The sequence below is a fragment of the Hemitrygon akajei genome, chromosome 1 (assembly GCF_048418815.1).
Source record: "Hemitrygon akajei chromosome 1, sHemAka1.3, whole genome shotgun sequence".
Taxonomy (NCBI): Eukaryota; Metazoa; Chordata; class Chondrichthyes; order Myliobatiformes; family Dasyatidae; genus Hemitrygon; species Hemitrygon akajei.
In genome coordinates, this window is record NC_133124.1 from 116,487,162 (window position 1) to 116,506,604 (window position 19,443).

The 19,443-nt window shown below is 41.0% G+C and overlaps 1 protein-coding gene across 2 annotated transcripts in view; it reads right to left on the minus strand.

Moving 5' to 3' along the window:
• Window positions 1-19,443, minus strand: part of LOC140730335 (myelin basic protein-like) — a 177,423-nt gene that overhangs the window by 14,954 nt on the left and 143,026 nt on the right. For both annotated transcript variants that reach the window (XM_073050628.1, XM_073050618.1), the window contains one exon: window positions 3,889-3,993. In XM_073050628.1, coding sequence (XP_072906729.1) covers window positions 3,889-3,993 — 105 coding nt within the window. The remainder of the gene's footprint in view (window positions 1-3,888; window positions 3,994-19,443) is intronic.

Genomic DNA, 19,443 nt, shown 5'->3' on the forward strand with positions numbered 1-19,443 from the left:
CTTAGCAAATCATGCAGTTTCTCTTTATTAAAAAACTTGTTGAGCACTGGAATCCTTGCACTGTTATATCCAAAGCTGCACCAGGTTCTTGATTAGCAAGAGAGTCAAAGGTTTCTGGGAAAAGGTAGGAGAATGGGTTGGGGGGGGGGGGGAAGAAAAATCAACCATGATCGAATCACAGAGCAGATTGAGAGTGTAGAAGTGCCAGATATAGTACAAAAAGAATTATTTAGATACTATCAGAACTGATGTCCCAACTACATCAACATGTATAAGGAGAAGAGTAGGGCACCAAGGCAACAATTTCTTCCCCCAAGCCATCAGACTCCTCTATACCCAGAGTCTAGACTGACATCTACATCATTTATTATTATATTGAAATTTGTCCTCTACTGTGCCTGTTGTCTTGTTAATTATTTAATTTATTAATTATTGTACTGCCCTGAACTGTTTTGGGCACTTTATGTAGTCCTGTGTAGGTCTGTAGTCTAGTGTAGTTTTTGTGTTGTTTTATGTAGTCTGGTGTAGCCTTGAGTTGTCTCATATTGTCTAGTATAGTTTTGTGTTGTTTTATGTAGCACCAGGGTCCTGGAGGAATGTTGTTTCATTTTTACTGTGGACTGTACCAACAGTTTATGGTCAAAATGACAATAAACTTGACTTGACTTGTTAAAAAGGCAGCTTCCCTGAGCAACACCAAAAGGTATCTCTCAGAAAAATGGTCTCCAAGACAGACAAAAAAAATCCTCTCCATGATAAATGAATGAAACCAATTAAGGGTGCTATCAGAGGGGCCAGCCCAGTTCTCCAGGTGATCTAGAGGATGTTGTGGTCAATTGTGTCAAAGGCAGCATTTACCTATCAGAATTGAAACGGAGATATGCTGGCATCAGTACTGAGCCTAAGGTTGCTGACAATTTTGGTAAGGGCTGGCTCCATGCTATGGTTTGCTCTAAAACCTGACTGAAACTATGCTAGAATATTGTTCTCATTCCGAAAGTTGATGAATTAGTTGATAATGACTTTCTCAAGATTCGTGCCCAGGGAAGGAAGATTTGATACAGACCTGTAGTTAGCTTGTACCTCACTATCAAGGTTTGGCTTTTTAAGTAGGGGGTTTGACAGCTGCAGTTATAAAGGCATCTGGAAAAAATCCAGTTTCAAGGAATGTGTTAATAATTTTCCTAACAGAATTGAAAACGCTATTAAAAGTGTCCTTCAAAAGTATGGTAGACACAGAGTTGAGACAGCAAGTAGATGATTTCCTCTTTGTTACATTCATATAGCGTTCTGAATCAGAAAAAAACCTTGTAAATTTGGACATGGTTGCTGTCTTTTTGAGAGTTGTCTGTAGATGTTATCAGTATCTGTAGCTATACTCTCCCTAAAGGAAGTAATTTTGTTGATTAAAAATTATTGCAAATCCCTTGCACTTTGTGGCAGATGCTTGAATGAGGACAATGAGGTGGTGAGAAGAGGGCGTACAGGTGCAAGATATGCTGACTAGTAGAGTGGTGTCACAGCAACAACCTGGCACTCAGCGTCTGTAAGATGAAAGAGCTGATTGTGGACTTCCAGAAGGGTAAGACAAAGGAACACGTACCAATCCTCAGAGGGAAGTGGATAGAATGAGCAGTTTCAAGTTCCTGGGTGTCAAGATCTCTGAGGATCTAACCTGGTCCCATATATTGATGTAGTTATAAAGAAGGCAAGACATCAGCTATACTTTATTAGGAATTTGAAGAGATTTGGTATATCAACAAATACGCTCAAAAACTTCTGTAGTTGTACCGTGGAGATCATTCTGACAGGCTGCATCACTGTCTGGTATGGAGGGGCTACTGCACAGGACCGAAAGAAGCTGCAGAGGGTTGTAAATTTAGTCGGCTCCATCTTGGGTACTAGCCTACAAGGTACCCAGGACATCTTCAGGAAGCGGTGTCTCAGAAAGGCAGCATTCATTATTAAGGACCTCCAGCACCCAGGGCATGCCCTTTTCTCACTGTCACCATTAGGTAGGAGGTACAGAAGCCTGAAGGCACACACTTAATGATTCAGGAACAGCTTCTTCCCCTCTGCCATCTGATTGCTAAATGGACATTGAACCCTTGGTCACTATCTCACTTTTTAAAATATATATTATTTCTGTTTTTTGCATGACTTTTAATCTATTCAATATACATATACTGTAATTGATTGATTTTTTTTCTTCTGTATTATGTATTGCATTGAACTGCTGCTGCTAAGTTAACAAATTTCACATCACATGCCGGTGATAATAAACCTGATTCTGATTATAGGTTGGGGCAGAGCTCAACAGTCGGTTTATAGTTGACAACAATATTCTTAAATCGCCATTATTCTCTGTAATAATCTTGGGAAAATGAGCTCTTCTTGCAGAGCATGTAGCAGCAGTAAAGGGGCCAACATTTTCCTTGAAAATATTATGGTGGACTTCTAGTCCAGTTTTCCTCATTTTCCCTCAGCTACTCTGCATGACCCTTTGAATTCATGGACAGAATTGTTTAACCATGGAGACATTTTACTGAGTGATTTCTTTTTAACCCTAAGTGTGTTTAATATATTTGTCAAGTTATTGTTGAAAGAATCAGCCATTTTATTTACTGAGCAGTGTAGGTCACATGGGTCAGGTAAACTAGCCGGCTCAACAAACTTAAATTGTGTTGCAGCATCAAGAAACCGTTTTTCTTAAACTATAGTTTCTTCCGTTGTCTTGGTTCCAGGTAGGAGGACATCAAAAAGTACACAAAAATGATCAGAGATGGTGGCATCAGACAGAGCCAATATTTAACCCTTTTGTCATTACTAAATCATGTGTCAATGGGTGACCTCAGAGACATGCTAGGTGAGATCTAGACTGTCTAGTAAACTCATCAATTCAAGCTGCCATAGAGTTCACATTTGAGATAGCATTAATTTGAATACTGAAATCACCAGAGATGAGAATCCTGTCATTGTTCAACCTAACAGAGGATAAGAATTCTGAGAATTCCAAGAGAAACAAGGCATTGGATTTAGGGGGGGGCGATAAATGCTAATGCAGAGGACAGGATCCATACTGCAAATTTTAGACATACAGTATGTACCACAGAACTTGAAAACTCATTGACAGAGAATAGATTGCAGCTAAAATGCTTTTTTTAAAAACACGTTGGCAAGCTCACTTTGGTATCCTGAAACTGATAGTCAGGTGGACGCAGTTCAGATAACTATCTGTATTTATTTGACTTTAACCAGGTCTCAGATAAGAATATAAAATCAAGGGCTGTAGAGGCAATAAAATCATTCAAGATAGAAGTCTTATTTGAAAGGGATCTCACATTTAGAAGAGCTAGCTTAAACAGAGTAGCTTGCAGCGGAGCAACAGGGGATATAGTTTTCAAGAGTAAAAGGTAATTTCTTCTAACATCTTTAATAAGATAGTTGAGTGTGGGGGCCCTTCGGGTGACAATGGTGTGAACTTCATACACATGGGTTTGTCTCTGATTCAGACTGGTGAACGACATAACGTGCTTATGGCAATAGATGAATATTTCTGATGATGAGGTAAGGACGGTCCATTTCACAAAGGAAGGATATAGCACTTAGCACAATCTTTTTCTTGAGTAGTGCCCCTGAATTACTGGAGTTGCTTGGAAAGTGAATAGAGGGAACAGCTGTGAAAAGGTAGGCTGGGATGGCTTGGGCAGCTTTCCTAGTTCCTAACACTGTGTAATCTGCAGCTTTCATTTGGTTTTAATCACTGGATGCAATGGGGACATAAATCATGTCCACATTATTCACACTCCTCTTGAAAGATAATCAACATTGTGGCTTGACGATAGGAGACAACCCACTGCCCAACTAAAAACACCAACAAGATCTCACCATGTTCTTAAAGAAGTGGACAACAGCGCTATCGTCACTTTGCCTTCCTGCTCCATGATGTGCCTTGTGCATAGTGGGGGCCATTAACACACCCCTTGCTGGTTCCTGAAACACATAGTCTCTTTTAACATAAAGATACTGAAATACAACTGGAATTTTGAAAAATCAAACAAGTAACTAATCACCATTCTATTTTACGTTAATCACTCACCATGTTTACAATTGTGTAAATGCCAATGTGAATTTTAAACAGAAGTCATTAAGTATAGCAGATACAAATAGTAAAAATTAAAAGCAATTCTCATAGAATCTGTCAGTTTTGCACCAATTGTAACAGTATTAACATTCCAGATTGACATTTCAATAATGTTTGAAAATATAAAAGTATTAAAAATCTTTTACTGGCAACACTAAATGGGATAAAGAGTTCAGGAGCAAGTGGGTTGCTCTGAATGAGAATGACAATTCTGCATCATTTTTCTTTTTAAAACCTCAAAGCACTTACGTATGGAACAAACTGGATGGAACACAGACAAAAGCTTTTCACATGTGTTAATAATAAACCAATACCAATACACCAAGAGCATGCTGGCAACAAGAGACGTTTCAATTTCTGGTTATGGGACACACGCAGGAGAGCCTGCTTTGTTTATTGCCAGTCAAGACCAATCTCCATAATTCCTTCATTCACCGAGAAACTTGTGGAATGCACGTGTACTTCCTTAACAATGTTTGGAATTACATACACAACTCACAAGAGGCTGCAGGGAGCTGTGGACTCAGCCCGCTCCACACAGGCACAACTCTCCCCACCATAAAGAGACTCAAGGCAGCAGCAACCATCACCAAAGACCCCCATCATCTGGGACGTGCCCTCTTCTCACTACCACCATCTAGGAAGTGGTATGGGATGCTGAAGACCCACAGTCAATGATTCAGAAACAGCTTCTTCCCTGCAGCCAGGACATTTCTGAATGGTCCATGAACATTACCTTGTTATTCCCTTTTTATACACGATATGTTTATTTTGGAACTTACAGAAATTTTATGTCTTTACATTGCACAACTGTTGAAAGCAACAAATTTCATATCATATAAGACAATGATTATAATCCTGATTCTGATTTGTTGCACAATGACTCACCAGGTGAATACACTATGAATGAATGCTCTCTCAGACGCCTGTAGATTTAAGGCTAAATTGAACATTCCCTCTCTCGCTGTAAATCCTTTCCTGTTCTAGGCGTAGTCTCAACAGGGCTTTTTAATTGCAGTTTGACTTCCCTCGTACTTAAACCATCTTCCAATTCAGGCCAACATACCATTTCATTTCCAGTGCCTAAGGCAACACAACTCTAACCATGAAGTCCTGTTCAGGAAGAATTACAATGGGTTGACCTTGATTACCACAACACTGTGTGATACCAACACTCAAACTTTCAATGTACACACGTGAACAAATTCCTGTGCAATCTACTGGACAAGGTCTCCAAACATCTTTATTCCTGTTCCTAGCACGTTACATATCCACTAAACGCCAAGAACTGAAATCCTGGTATTTCCTGAATGAACTTTCTCCTTAAGGTGCTCCCTATTCCCTGGAAGGATTTTTTAAAACCAATCATCCCTACTATTAGCCTGTGAGACGGTGAAGAGATTTAATGGAAGGCATAAAATGCTAAGGCCTGGAGAGAAAGGACAACACTCTTAACACAGAGGGCACCAACAAGGACAACACAGATTCATAGAAATACTAGAGGGTATTTTTACCTTAAAACTCAAAGGTGGACTGAGATTCACAGCCTGAAAGTGAGGTGGAATTTTTTTTAAAATGTAGAGTGATGAATCTGTGAAATGATCTGCCACAGACTGTGGTAGAGACCAAGCCCGTGGGTATACTTAAGGTGGAAGCTGATTATTTCCTGATCGATATGGCGAGAAGGCAGGTGTATGGGGTTGAGTGCAATCCGGGATCAGCCATGATGGAATGGCAGAGCAGACTCAATGGGCTGAATGGCCTTATTCTGCTCCTATGTTTTACGGTAGGTGGAGAGCCCAGATGTAAGAGATACCAGATGATCACCTCATATTAGCCTCTGTAGTTTGTTCCTTTTCAGTTAGTGTAGATCAAATGTTTTTCCCCGTTATAAAACTGCTATGATTATGTGGTTTTGGTTAACAATGATCTCATACAGCATTATAAAGATTTGGCCAGTTAGACCACCAAGAACTCTGTGCAAGGAGGTGCAGGTGGGGTGGTTGGGGAGAGGGGGAGGTGAAGGAAGGAAAACCTTTAGATGAAAAGGGGTAAAGGCAATCAGATGCTGGTCAAAGCATAGAACAGTACAGCACAACACAACACGGAGAATGGCCCTTGGGCCCAGCATGTTGCGCTGAACTGATTAAAACTAGCAATTAAACACCTAACCAAACTAGTCCCCTCTGCCTACATGATGTCTATATTTCTTTGTCCTCTGCACTTCATGCACCCAATATTCTCTTAAACACATTTATCGTATTTGCCCCCACCAGCGCCCCGGCAACGCATTCCAGATACTCATTGTGTAAAAAAAGAGCCCCATCTCCTACGAACTTTCACCCTCTCACCTTAAATGTATGTCCTCCAGTATTAGACATTTTCTTTGGGATAAAGATGCTAGCCTTCTACTCTTTGCCTCTCAGTTTTAAAAGCTTCTATCACCTCTCTACTTAGATTCCACAGCTCCAGAGCAAACAAACTTATAATTTACTTATAACTTTACATATATTGCTGGATGAAAATACTGAGAAAAGTATCTTGAAATAAAGTACATTTTAAATGTATAGCACTACTGCAAAATGGTACCATCAATTACTAATACCAGGCAAACACATACCAATTTTATACATGTTCTTTGCCTCTGAAGAATGGATTCAGTAGACATAAAATACATCCTTTGTGAATGTTAAGACAACAATCGCAAAGGTCAAAACAAGGATAAGTTCTCTGTGAGCTTAGTTCACCAAATTATCTCAATATGTTGTCATGACAATATTCTCTGTTGCTAGGCTTTTGATACTAAAATAAATCTCTGTTCTGAGGTTTATTTTTGTTGTACATGGTCATACACAGAGATATCGAAGTAAGCATGGGATAACTGAATTAAACCCCGATGTTGGGAAATGTTGGGCCAAAGATTTAACCGGAGGAGGAGGAGATTAATTGGAAATTTAATTTGAAGAATTGAAAGATGTTCCCAGCTGTTGAACAGTGCAGTGGGACATGGTAGGTGAGTGTAGTGGTTTAGATACTGGAGAATGATCAGTGGTTAGAACTAAGTGATCCAGACTCAGGAGTCTAAATCTCATTGTGGTAGCTGGGAAATTTCTATTCACAGAATTAAGTAGATATGGATTTCTTTTAAATAAAAGCTTGAGTCACTATAGGCAACCATGAAATTACAGAAAACTGTAAAAGCCAATCAACTTCCTAATGTCTCTGAGTGTAAACCAGCCATTCTTACCTCCTCTGTACCCCTGGCCTACCAGTAAGGTAGATTTTTAATTGCCCATGCAGTTTGTCCGTTGGGGGCAGTTAGGAATGGACAACAGATGCTGGTACTGCCGGTGATGTTGACATCCTGCCAATAAAGACCGAAAGACTGGATTTTTTTTTTATATTGCATTCCCATCCCAAAATCATCTCTCTCTTTCTCCTTCAAGACAATACTTAAGGTCTACTGCACGTCTCACTTACACATCTTGCTTGCAATTTGGTACCTTGGGGCAGCTCATTACATTAAGATAAAGTGCTCAAGAACTGCAAAGAGGATCAGGTATCCCAGTGCAGTGATGTGTGCCTGGCCCACCAGATCCTAAAACTTGATTTGGGCGTCATCTGCAAGGCCAACATTTATTGCCGTTGTTTTGCAAGTTTCCCCCAAGAGATGGTCTAGAATGGCCTTTCTCAACATCTTTGATTCATCAGAAATAGCTCGATGAGCAAGTTTTTTTTTGTAATCATAAAGTTTGGAGTTATATAAACCAGATTTGGTAAAGTCAATAGGTTTCCTTTCATGCATGGCATCTTACATAGGCTGCTGGTCTTCTACAGCAATCTCTGTGGATCTACAGCTTTTGAAACCAATTTCAAATTTAAAAACTGCAGTTGAACCCTGATAAGTTAGCATCTTGGGACCTGATTTTCCAGATTAGATGTTACTTCTTGTAATGCTCCAACACAATTCAAATTCATCTTTTTCAAATATAGGCGAGTTGAACTAGGCAAGAAACAGATTCCAGTGAGTTTAAATGGAGTGCAGGAACTGGACTGTGGGAGCTTTACTGGATCCTGGTGAGTTTATATGTGTGGAAGTTGATAAGGGTTATGTGAAGAGATTCCAGTGAGTTCAAAGGGAACATAGGAACTGGGCCCCAATGAGTTAATAAGGGGTGTGGGAAGAGGATCTCCTGAGGTTGAAAGGCAGCATTGGACACATCACCTCGTCAGCCAGACACCAAATTATTAGGGTGTCCGAACAATTAGACAGTGAATTATCAGAGTTTTACTGTACCGTGGTAAGATTTATACTCACTGTCACAACTCCAACTTATTAACTAGTAATGTAAAGAAATGGAATTCGATGCCCAAAAGTGAAAAGCTTTTAATAACGACTCAGTGACCAGTCTAAGAGTTTGGTGGAATTTTAGCACCGTAGAGAAAGGCACAGCTTGGAAAGAGGCTCTCCAGTGATTACATCCGCGCAAACCATCAACCACCCATTTACACCGATCGTACATTAATCACGTATTTTATCCACCCCACATTCCCATCAACTTCTCTCCAGATTCTACCACTTCTTCCACCCACTAGGGACAACTTACAACATCCAATTAACTTACCAGCTCACTTGGCTTTGGGGTGTGGGAAGCAACCCATGCAGTACAAGGAAAATGAGAAACTCCACACAGACAGTACCCAATACCAGGATTGAAGCTGGTTCTCTGGCACTGGAATGCAGTGACTCTACCAACGGCACTACAGTGCCATTCTGCCTTGTCTAGTTGAGTGCAGGTCCACCTTTAAGAAGCCCAACACCATCGGGACTGGTATCCTGTCTGTCACTTTCCTCTACTGACTGGCAGTGCCTGCAGGATGTACCATGTACAAAATGCACTGCAGCGATTCACCACTTCAACAGCACCGCTCGAACACATAACATCTACCAGAAGGTCAAGGGCACAGGGCATGGCAACATAGAAACATGCTAATCAGGAGGAGGAGCAAATAAATAGCTCGACTATCTAATAACATCACATCTGATCTCATTGCAACTTCATCTCTTCCGTGGACATTGCTTTATTTGTTCAATTGTATTCTTTCCTGTGAAAATTTATGTTTTTCTTATGAATGCTGTATATGTAATCCTAAGTGCCTTAATGCTGCTGCATGCAAGTTTTCCCCATTGCATTTGTACATGTGACAATAAACTTTGGCTTTTGACTTTGACTCTACTCCGATAACTTCTCATCCCCAAAGCTGTACTTTAACTGAAATTCTAACTATTTCTCTCTCCACAGACGCTGCCTGACCTGTTGAGTATTTCAGACAGGTTCTGCTTTCATTGCACATTCCTGGCATATGCAGTTTATTTCTTTTCAAAGGCATTTTTATTTTGTGACATACAGATAAGTAGGTAATTGGTCACGTGGACGTAATCAGTGTGGGCTCAGAGGGCTGGAAAAGCCTGTTATTGTGCTGTATCTCTAAATGAAATATAAAAACATTACTTTCTGACCAGGAGGCTGAGATTGTACCCTGGAGGCAGAGGAGAATGTAAGCTGGCACAGCTTCCCAGCAACATCAGGGCCAACATGATCTCTACAAATGGATTCATTTGGTAATATTGGCGAAGAGGGGTAAAAAAATCTGAGTTACCTTCACTCCTGTCAGAAAGCCACTGCAGTGTCTGACTGAAATCGGCTGCAGTTACAAACAAGTGCCACAGGTTGGCAGACAAACCATGGAAAGCACTCTCCAGATTGTTACCTGATGGTTGTAATTTCTGTATCTCTGCAGCCATCCCTCAGAGGTGATGATGTTCACCACCGACCCCAGCATAGCCTTTCTTGCCCAAGGAAGAGCTGCTTAAAGATTCTGACCTCAAATACAGTACTCATGGAGCAAAACACACAGCCCTGGAGGAAATCAGCGGGCCAGGCAGCATCTCTGGAGAGAAGTAGGCAGTCAACGCTTTGGGTCGAGACTCTTCATCTGGACTACAAAGAAAGGGGGGAGAACCCAGTATAAAAAGCGGTAAGCAAGAACCAGCAGGTGATAGGTGTCTCATGAGTGTTCGTGATCCCTCCCTTGTCTTTGAGGCTGGGACTACCTACATCAGAGACATGAATCATTTGGGAGGTACCAGCAGTGCTGTCTCTGCAAACTCCTCTAGATCCCCTGGCAGGATAAACAAACCGATATCTGTGTCCTCTCTAGGGCCAGGCATAGAGACTCTGAACACATTCAGTCAAATCTGATGGATTTAAAATGGATAACGGTTTACTGGGGATGGCACTCAAGTGTTTTACTGTGAGCGCACATAAATCCATTTCCTCTCTTCACCTCTATCTATGTGCTGGACGCTGTGCATCCCCCACCAATCTCAGACCACAGACAACAAGGTTGGAAGCAAGTTGCGCTTGACCCAGAGGCATTGCCTGAGAATATTTGTGGCTAGTTACAAAAGTGAACATAGTGTAAAACTATGGCTGGTCCCTATCTTCCTAATGCAGAGATCCATGAACATTCACAGAATCAAGGAGAGAGGGAATTGCAATAAAAGCGTAACAATAACATTACAACAATGCAGAACTCTTTCCCCAACTCATCTTCCATTGACTCCTAATATCCTGGCTAGTTACTGAAACTATCAGTATGTGGTGTTTCTGCAAAATTAAAAGCTAGTGAACTTTTATCCATAAAGATAAAAAATAAATTATTATTAGTAACTAATATCAAGTTATTTGTCCCTTTTCTTAGAATTGGTAGCTTGGCAAAACCACTTGGTTGAGAAGTTAACATACCTCTCAATCAGCCATATAGAAGTTTACAATATTATGAGAGGCGCAGAATACCAAAGTAAACTATGTCCTCTAGTGTTCAACAGTTTTAAACTCCAAGGGGAAAAATTTAAAGGGGATGTGTGGACAAAGTGGTAGGTGTTTGCCAGTCATGGTGGAAGCAAGTACAATAGTGCAGCTCAAGAGACTTTTGGATAGGTGCATAAATATTCAGGCAATGGAGGAATACGGGTCATGTTGAGGCAGTAGGGATTACCAGTAGTTTAATTTGGTAATGTGCACAGCACAAACATTGTGGAGCAAGAGCCCTGTTCCCGTGCTGCACCGTTCTGTGTTGTATGGGATGAAAAGGACTCACATTTCAGTGAAGAATGGAGATGGTTGTTATAAATCAAGGTCAAGGCAGAGGCTTGATAATACGTAAAAGAGGCATTACCTGGTTTCAACAAGTTGCCTAGTTATATCATGGCCATCATTCAGTTGGACTGCAGTGATTGAAGAAAGTAAATGCTTGGAACCTCTCATATATAAAGGTGAACTCTAGATCTCCCAGTCTCTCTCCTACCTTGAGGTTCTTATGTATGGCACACAATGAGAAAAGTTTTCACTGTTTCTCAGTACGTGTGGCAATAACAAACTGAGCAGATGCCTCTCCCCCACCATAGAGATAAAGACAAATGCAAGTTCTGAAAGATACAGAGGAACATGTGGAACATTTAATCCCTCAATCCAATTCTACAATTCAAAGAGTTTATGGCTGATTTAAAGCCATAACACAGCTGAAGAGCTTAGTTTTAATTTTATGGTAATTCTTCTTTATTCTGGTCTCCACTCTGAAGGACGAACATCTATTTTAGATATTCCTTTAATGATATCAATTATCCTTTTAATCCTTTAACAATATTAAACACCTCTTAATTCTCTTTCAAAAATCACAAGGACTGAAGTCTATTCTGCATGATATTATAATTTGACAATAAGTTTAGCAAGGTTGGATTTACCAGACCAGCCAGGGATTTAATGTTCTTCTACATCACATGTTACAATCAGTTTCCTCAAGTTCCCTGTTTGGGTTGCTCTGTAAATTGAGGAAAAAAACAAAGGCATTTTTGAAAGAGGAAGGAACTAAGGGGTTATCCCCTACTGAGAACTGTAAATTTCTGAATTCAAGCTCTTCTGATGTATGCTGCTTGTTCTGACAAAGGACTTCATGCCAAAATATGAATTTGAAGAGCAATTTAACTGGTTGCATCCCATCTAGTATGAAGGGGCCACTGCACAGGATCAGAAAAAGCTGCAGAGAATTGAAAACTCAGCCAGATTCATCATGAGTACTAGCCTCCCCAGCATCAAGAACATCTTCAAAAGGCAATGCCTCACAAAGGCAGCACCCATTAAGGAGATTATCCCCATCTCCTAGAACATGCCCTCTTCTCATTGCTACAATCAGGAAGGAGGTACAGGAGCCTGAAGACACACACTCAACGTTTTAGGGACAGCTTCTTCACTCTGCCATTTGACTTCATTAGATTTCTGAATGGATAATGAACCAGTCCATGAACACTACCTCATTATTTTCATTCTCTACCACAAACCAATAAATTCTACTACGTACATCAGAGATACACACAAAGAACTGAAGGACCTGCTGTTGTTGTGTTTTACCTATTATTCAGAACAGATACTAGGAGGTCCCATCAGTGTCAAACAACAATGAAACACGCCATTCAACCCACCATGTCTATGCTGACCATTCAACAACCATCTATAATTATCCCACTGAACAGCACCTGGCCTTCAATTGCCAAGATTCAGAAATGTTCATCTAGATAATTTTATAAAATGTGAAATATCTGCTCCACCTGTGATCCAACCATGATGTGGATGAAAAAAAAATCCTTATATCCCCTCTAAATCTCTTATTCCTGACTCAAAGTTTAGATAACTCTGCTAGAGAGAGGTTTCTCACCATCTACATTCTCATAATTTTGTACATCTCTATTAGATCTCTCTCTGCCTGCCCTCCACCCAGCCTCATTTGCTCAAAGGGAAAGAAACAGCCATTCTCCTTCATTTTAATCACAGAACCATTACTTTGAAGAGTTTCTTTGTGTTTATGGTCAACAATAATCCATCAAATACATTTCAAAACATTGACATTGTGGCCACTGTTGTGGGAGCTTTAATCCTCAAGTCATACTTACAACACTTCGTATGAAGCTGGACCTGAGAAGTACTAACTGGCTGTAAAGGACTTGAGGTGAACTGAGATCACAGAGCTGCTAGCATCTGTAGTCTCTTCTATTTCTTCTATATGAGCACAGATTAGTTTTATAAAGAGACCTTAAATGTGACTGTGGGGAGGGAGGAAAAGGCAGCAGACTTCTTGTAGTCAATTTTCAATATAGATGAACATTTTAAAAAAGACAGGTGCTGAAAAAAGAGAAAATGTGCAATTCCTCAACCAAGCGGGAAGACCTGCTGAAAGATCTTCAGCCATAGATATTAATCCTATTTTTTCCTCTCTGCAGATGCTGCCCAACCTGCTGAGTATTCCCTGCATCTTCTGATTTTATTTAACATTAAGTACTGATTGTACTGAACAGAAGTTTGAAGCAAAGCACACTATCAACACCATTTTCTCATAATTAAACCACCAAGATGCAGATGCAGGAGATAGCAGGTCACGCAATAGCACCTTTCTTCAAAGCTACAATGTGCCACCATAGCTTTAAACCTCTCCACTCTCTCATTAGTCCTTGTACTGTGGTGAGAGAACTGTACTCAGACTGAGGAGTGTGACTTTTTGGAGGTGTAAATAATCATAAAGGATGTAGACAGGGTGAAGCACCCAAATTCATGCAGACCTTATCCTAACCTATTTTGCTCTCCCAATATTTCCAACAACTTTGGACGGCAGGGAAGAGATGCGTCTCCGGCAAAGGAGGTGTAAAGCGCTTCTTCCCTCCACTAGCCTACGGGTCAACTTTGGGCAAGGTGTAGCACCTGCTTAGGTCCCCAATCAGGGTCACTTGAAGCCATGGGAGTGGATGGTGGATGATCATATGGGCAGCTGGTGCATATCACAAGTCCAGGTTATGTGATCATTAACACCAGCAGGCAATCTTTGAAGAATATTGAAGGAGGCCTGGTTCACCTGTCTTTGTAAAGACACTGCCCAGAAGGTGGCAATGCCAACCCACTTCTGCAAAAAAATTTGCCAAGAACAATCATGATCATAGATCGAGATCACTCACATCATACGATACGGCATATAATGAAAATGATGAAGACTTCCATCGATGACATTTCACTTGTAAACTATTAGCAATTTTCAGTGGCCGGTTACCAATCCACACGTCTTTAGGATGTGGGAGGAGACTGGCACACCTAGAAGAAACCCATGCAATCACAGGAGGAACGTGAAAACTCCGCAAAGATAGCACCAGAGGTCAGGATTGAATGGGTTCTCTGGCGCTGTGAGGCAGTAGCTCTACCTGCTGTGCCACTCCTCAGCATCGCACCTCTGTACACCAAAGCCTTGAGCACAGATTCTGGGCAGCTTCTCCCACGCAGTGCTGAAGCATAGCTGCACTGTTGGAGTGGAGATGGTAAAGTGAGAATCTGCCCACTGCCTGTTCAGCTGTTGAACCGAAACATGACTTGATTACAGCCAAACTGAACTCAACCTCAGGATGAGGACTTATGATTTATTTTTAAATTCCTATCCTGACCCCAACTTATATCCTGGCCCCACCACTGAGCATATTTACAAGGAAGGCTGCCACAAGGAAGCAGTACCCATCAATGACCCCCACCACCCAGGCTATGCCCTCTTCTCACTGCCGCCATCAAGAAGGTGGTACAGGAGCTTTAGATCCCACACCACCAGGTTCAAGAACCATTATTACCCTACAACCATCAAGCTCCTGGACCTTCACACACCTCAACACTGAACTAATTCCACAACCTATGGACTGACTTACAAGGACTACAACTGATGTTTTCAGTACTTATTTACTTGCTTGTTTTGTATTGCAGTCTCTTTCCTTTTGCAACTTGGTTGTTTGTCAGTCTTTGTATGTAGTTTTTCCAATGAGTCTATTGTATCTCTTTGCTCTACACTGAATGCTTTCAAGAAAAAGAATCTCAGGGCAGAATATAGTGGCATATATGTACTTTGATAATTAATTTACTTTGAACATGGGTCAAGCCATTGGGATCTACAGAGGTGTAAGTAACAGCTCCTACAGATGTGCTACTTTGATGCAGCAAAGACTGTCCTAGGATCCTGGGCAATACTTTACTCTCAGATTATGCGGCCATCATCTTGTTACTTTCTCTGCATGTTTGCTGTGTGAAAATTGGCAGTCGTGTTTCTAACACAATCACAGAGAATGCACTTCCGTAAGCGCTTCACTGGGTTCAGATAGTGTCAGGATGCAGGAAGCCTGTCATCTTCTAGGCAAGTACACTATGTGGTTTACATGCTCAGAAGCCAAGTGAGAGAACTTGAGATGAGGTGCGTTGATGCAAGCCCATCTGCCTATTTTCCTTTTCTCATCTGAGATGAATCAGAATCAATCCCCATACTAACTCCTTGAAGCCAATTTTCACTAGAAATCAACATGAACAGTACAAGACCGTGCTAAATATTAGATTGGTATTTGGTACATTATAACCGAGGAGTGAGATCTTCTGAGGGAAGACCCAACTTCAGCTGGTACTAAAATAAACTTTGATAAACTGACATGTTATTGCAGGGGAGCAAAAGGAGTTTTCTTCACCCTTCAGATCTACTCTTAAGAGTAAAGAGGCAGTGGGAGAAATTTGAACTCAAGGCATTGAGTTGGCTGCCTTGAATAACCATTGATCATAGAATAATCTCTCACTGTGGTTAAAAAGACCAGAGTGTAGTACAGCACAAGAACAGGCCCTTCAGTTCACTATGCTGAACCAGCTAAATTAGTAATCAGTCAACTATCTAATCACCTCTGCCTACACAATGCCCATACCCTTCCATTTCTCTCACCCACTTCTCTGTGTAATAGTTTAACCCCTCCCACCTTAAATGCTTGCCCTCTGGTATTGACATTTCAACCGTAGGAAGAAGATATTATCTGTCTACTCTATCTCATAATTTTACAGTATATCAGTTCTCAGATCTCCCCCTCAGCCTCTGCCACTTCAGAGAAAACAACCCAAGTTTATCCAACCTCTCGTTATAGCACATGTAGTCCAGTCCAGCCAGCATCCCGGTAAACCTCTTCTGTACCCTGACATCCTTCTGATAATGGGGCAACCAGAACTGTATGCAATACTTCAGATGAGGCCTAACTAGAGTTTTATAAAGCTACAATATAACTTCCTGACTTTTGAATTCAGTGCCTTGACTAATCAAGGCAAACATGCCACATGCCTCTTAACCAGCCTATCAACCTGTGTAGCCACTTTCAGGGGCTCTATGCACTCAGAACCCAAGATCCCTCTGCTCATCAACACTTAGGGAGTCATGCACTTAAGTGTATGTTCTCTATATTTGACCTGCCAAGTTGTAGCACTTCAAATTTGGCTAGGTTAAACTCTGCCATTTCTCCACCCATATCTGCAATTGATCTATAGCCTGCTGTATTCTTTGCCGATTCCTATGCTATCTACAACACCACCAATCTCCGTATCATCCACAAACTAACCAACTCACCCATTTACACTTTCATCCAGGTTATTTATGCGAGGGCAAGCATAGGATGATTTGGCAGATGAACATGTGGCTGAAGAATTGGTGTAGGGGGCAGGATTTGAGATTTCTGGATCATTGGGATCTCTTTCGGGGAAGGTACACCTAAACAAAAAGGACAGGTCACAACTGAACCTGAAGGGGACCAATAACCCTGCAGGCAAGTTTTCTAGAGCTGTTGGAGAGGGTCACACTAATTTGTCAAGTGAATGGGAAATGAGAGTGATAGGACTGAGGAAGGGGCAGTTGGTAAACAACAAGATGCAGTGTGTAGTTAAACTGTGAGGAAGGACAGATAGATGATAGGGCAGAAATGCTATCAGTGAGATGAGTCAGGGGGCCAGAATCGAAAAAGGTGATGAATACAGGTCCGAAGGTGTTATATTTGAATGCATACAAGATATGGAATTAGGTAGATGATATTATAGCGCAGTTAGAGATTTGCAGGAATGATGTATCACTGAGACGTAGCTGAAAGAAGATTATAGTTGGGAGTTTAATATCCAAAGATATATATTCTATCAAAAAAGGATAGGCAGGTAGACAAGGAAGGAGGGGTAGCTCTCGTGGTAAAAATGAAAGCAAATCCTTAGAAAGAGGTGGCATAGGACTGGAAGATGTAGAATCTTTGTGGACACAACTAAGAAAGTGCAAAAGGTGAAAAGACCCTGATGGGAGTTGTATACAAGCCTCTGAACAGTAGCCAGGATGCAAAATACAACTTAAAATGGGAAACAGAACAGACATATAAAAAGGGAACTGTCGTGATAATCATAGGGTATTTCAATAAGCAGGTAGATTGGGAAAATCAGGTTGGTGCTGATTTTCAGCAGAGAATTTTCAGAGAGGGAATTTGTAGAATGCCTACAAAATGGCTTTTTAAGAGCAGCTTCTGCTTGAGCCTACTAGGGGAATGAAATTGCTGGATAAGGTGTTATGTAATGGCCCAGTTTTGATTAGGGAACTTAAAGATAAATTAATCCTTAGGAAGCAGTGATTATGATAGAATTCACCCTGTAGTTTCAGAAGAAGCTAAAATCAGATGTATCAGTATTACAGCTGAGTAAAGGAAATTACAGAGGCACGAGAGAGGCACTGGCTAAAGTTGATTGGAATGGGACACCAGCAGAAATGATGGCAGAACAACAACAGCTGGTATTTCTAGAGAATATTCAGAAGGTGCAGGAAAGATACATTTCAAAGATGAAGTAGTATTATCAAAGGAAGAGGATGCAACTGTGGGTGACAAGGCAAGTCAAGGACAGCATAAAAGCAAAAATTAGTGAGAAGTTAGAGGATTGGGAAACTTAAAAAAGAGGGCAACTAAAAAGCAATGAAGGGAGAAAAGATGAAATATGACAGTAAGCTAGCCAATAATATTAAAGAGGAACCATATAGGTTTTTTCCCAGGTACTTGAAATGCAAGGGAGACACAAGAGTGGATATTGGACTGCTGGTAAATGATGCTGGCGAGGTAGTAATGGGGCAGAAAAGAAATGGTGAATAAACTTAAGTATTTTGTGTCAGTCTTCACCATTGAAGACCCTAGAAGAATGCCAGAAGTGCAAGCATGTCAGGGAACAGGAATGAGTGTTGTTGCTGTTACTGAGAAGGCGCTTGGGAAGCTTAAAAATCTGAACGTAATCACCTAGACCAGATGGACTACACCCCCAGGATTTTGAAAAAGTTATCTGAACAGATTTGGGTTATTAGTAATGATCTTCCAAGAATGACTAGATTCTGGAATGATTCTGTATGACTAGAAAATTGGAAATATCACTTTACTCTTTAAGAGAATGAGGCAGATGAAAATAAATTATTGGCCAGTTAGCCCTTGGTCTGTCTTTGCCTGTCAAAGTTCAACCCTCTGTCACTGTTGAGAGAGGTGGAAACAGGCCAACAAGGCTCTGGTGAAGCTGTACAGGTTGATCCCCTATACAGTGAAATGCAATGGATTGCAGAAGCGTTGATGAACTCCAATCATACCACCGACTTCAGATGATGGCGATGGGAGGTCATTGATGGCCTATGCTCCACTTAGAAGGCAAGGGCCCAAGTAAGCAAGCCTGACTTCAGTTATTGGAAAGATATTAGAGTCTATCTTTAAGGATGAGGTTTCAGAGTATTTGGGGGCACATGACAAAGTAGGCCAAAGTCAGCATGATAGATAAGAGTCAACGGATATTGTGTATTTGGATTTTCAGAAGGCCTTTGACAAGGTGCTGCACATGAGGCTGCTTAATAAGATCAAATCCCATGGTATTACTACAAAGATACTAGCATGGATAGAAGATTGGCTTAATGTCAAGAGGAATAGAGTGGAAATAAATGGGGCTTTATCTGGTTGGCTGCCCGTAACTAGTGGTGTTCCATAGGGATCAGTGTTGGGTCCACTTCTTTTCAGGTTACATGTCAATGATTTTGATGAAGGAACTGATGCCTTTGTGGCCAAGTCAGCAGACAATACAGAGATAGGCAGAGGGGCAGTTAGTGTTGAGGTGTCTGCAGACTGGGAAAATGGGAAAGAGGTGGCAGATGGAATATAGTGCATGGAAGTTGAAGGCCATGCACTTTGGTAGAAGGAATACAGGTGTGGACTATTTTCTAGATGGGAAGAAAATTCAAAAATCAGAGGTGCAAAGTGACTTGGGAATGCTTATGTAGGATACCTTGAAGATTAACTTGTAGGTTGAGTCAATAGTAAGGAAGGGAAATGCAATGTTAGCATTCATTTTGAGAGGACTAGAATATAAGAG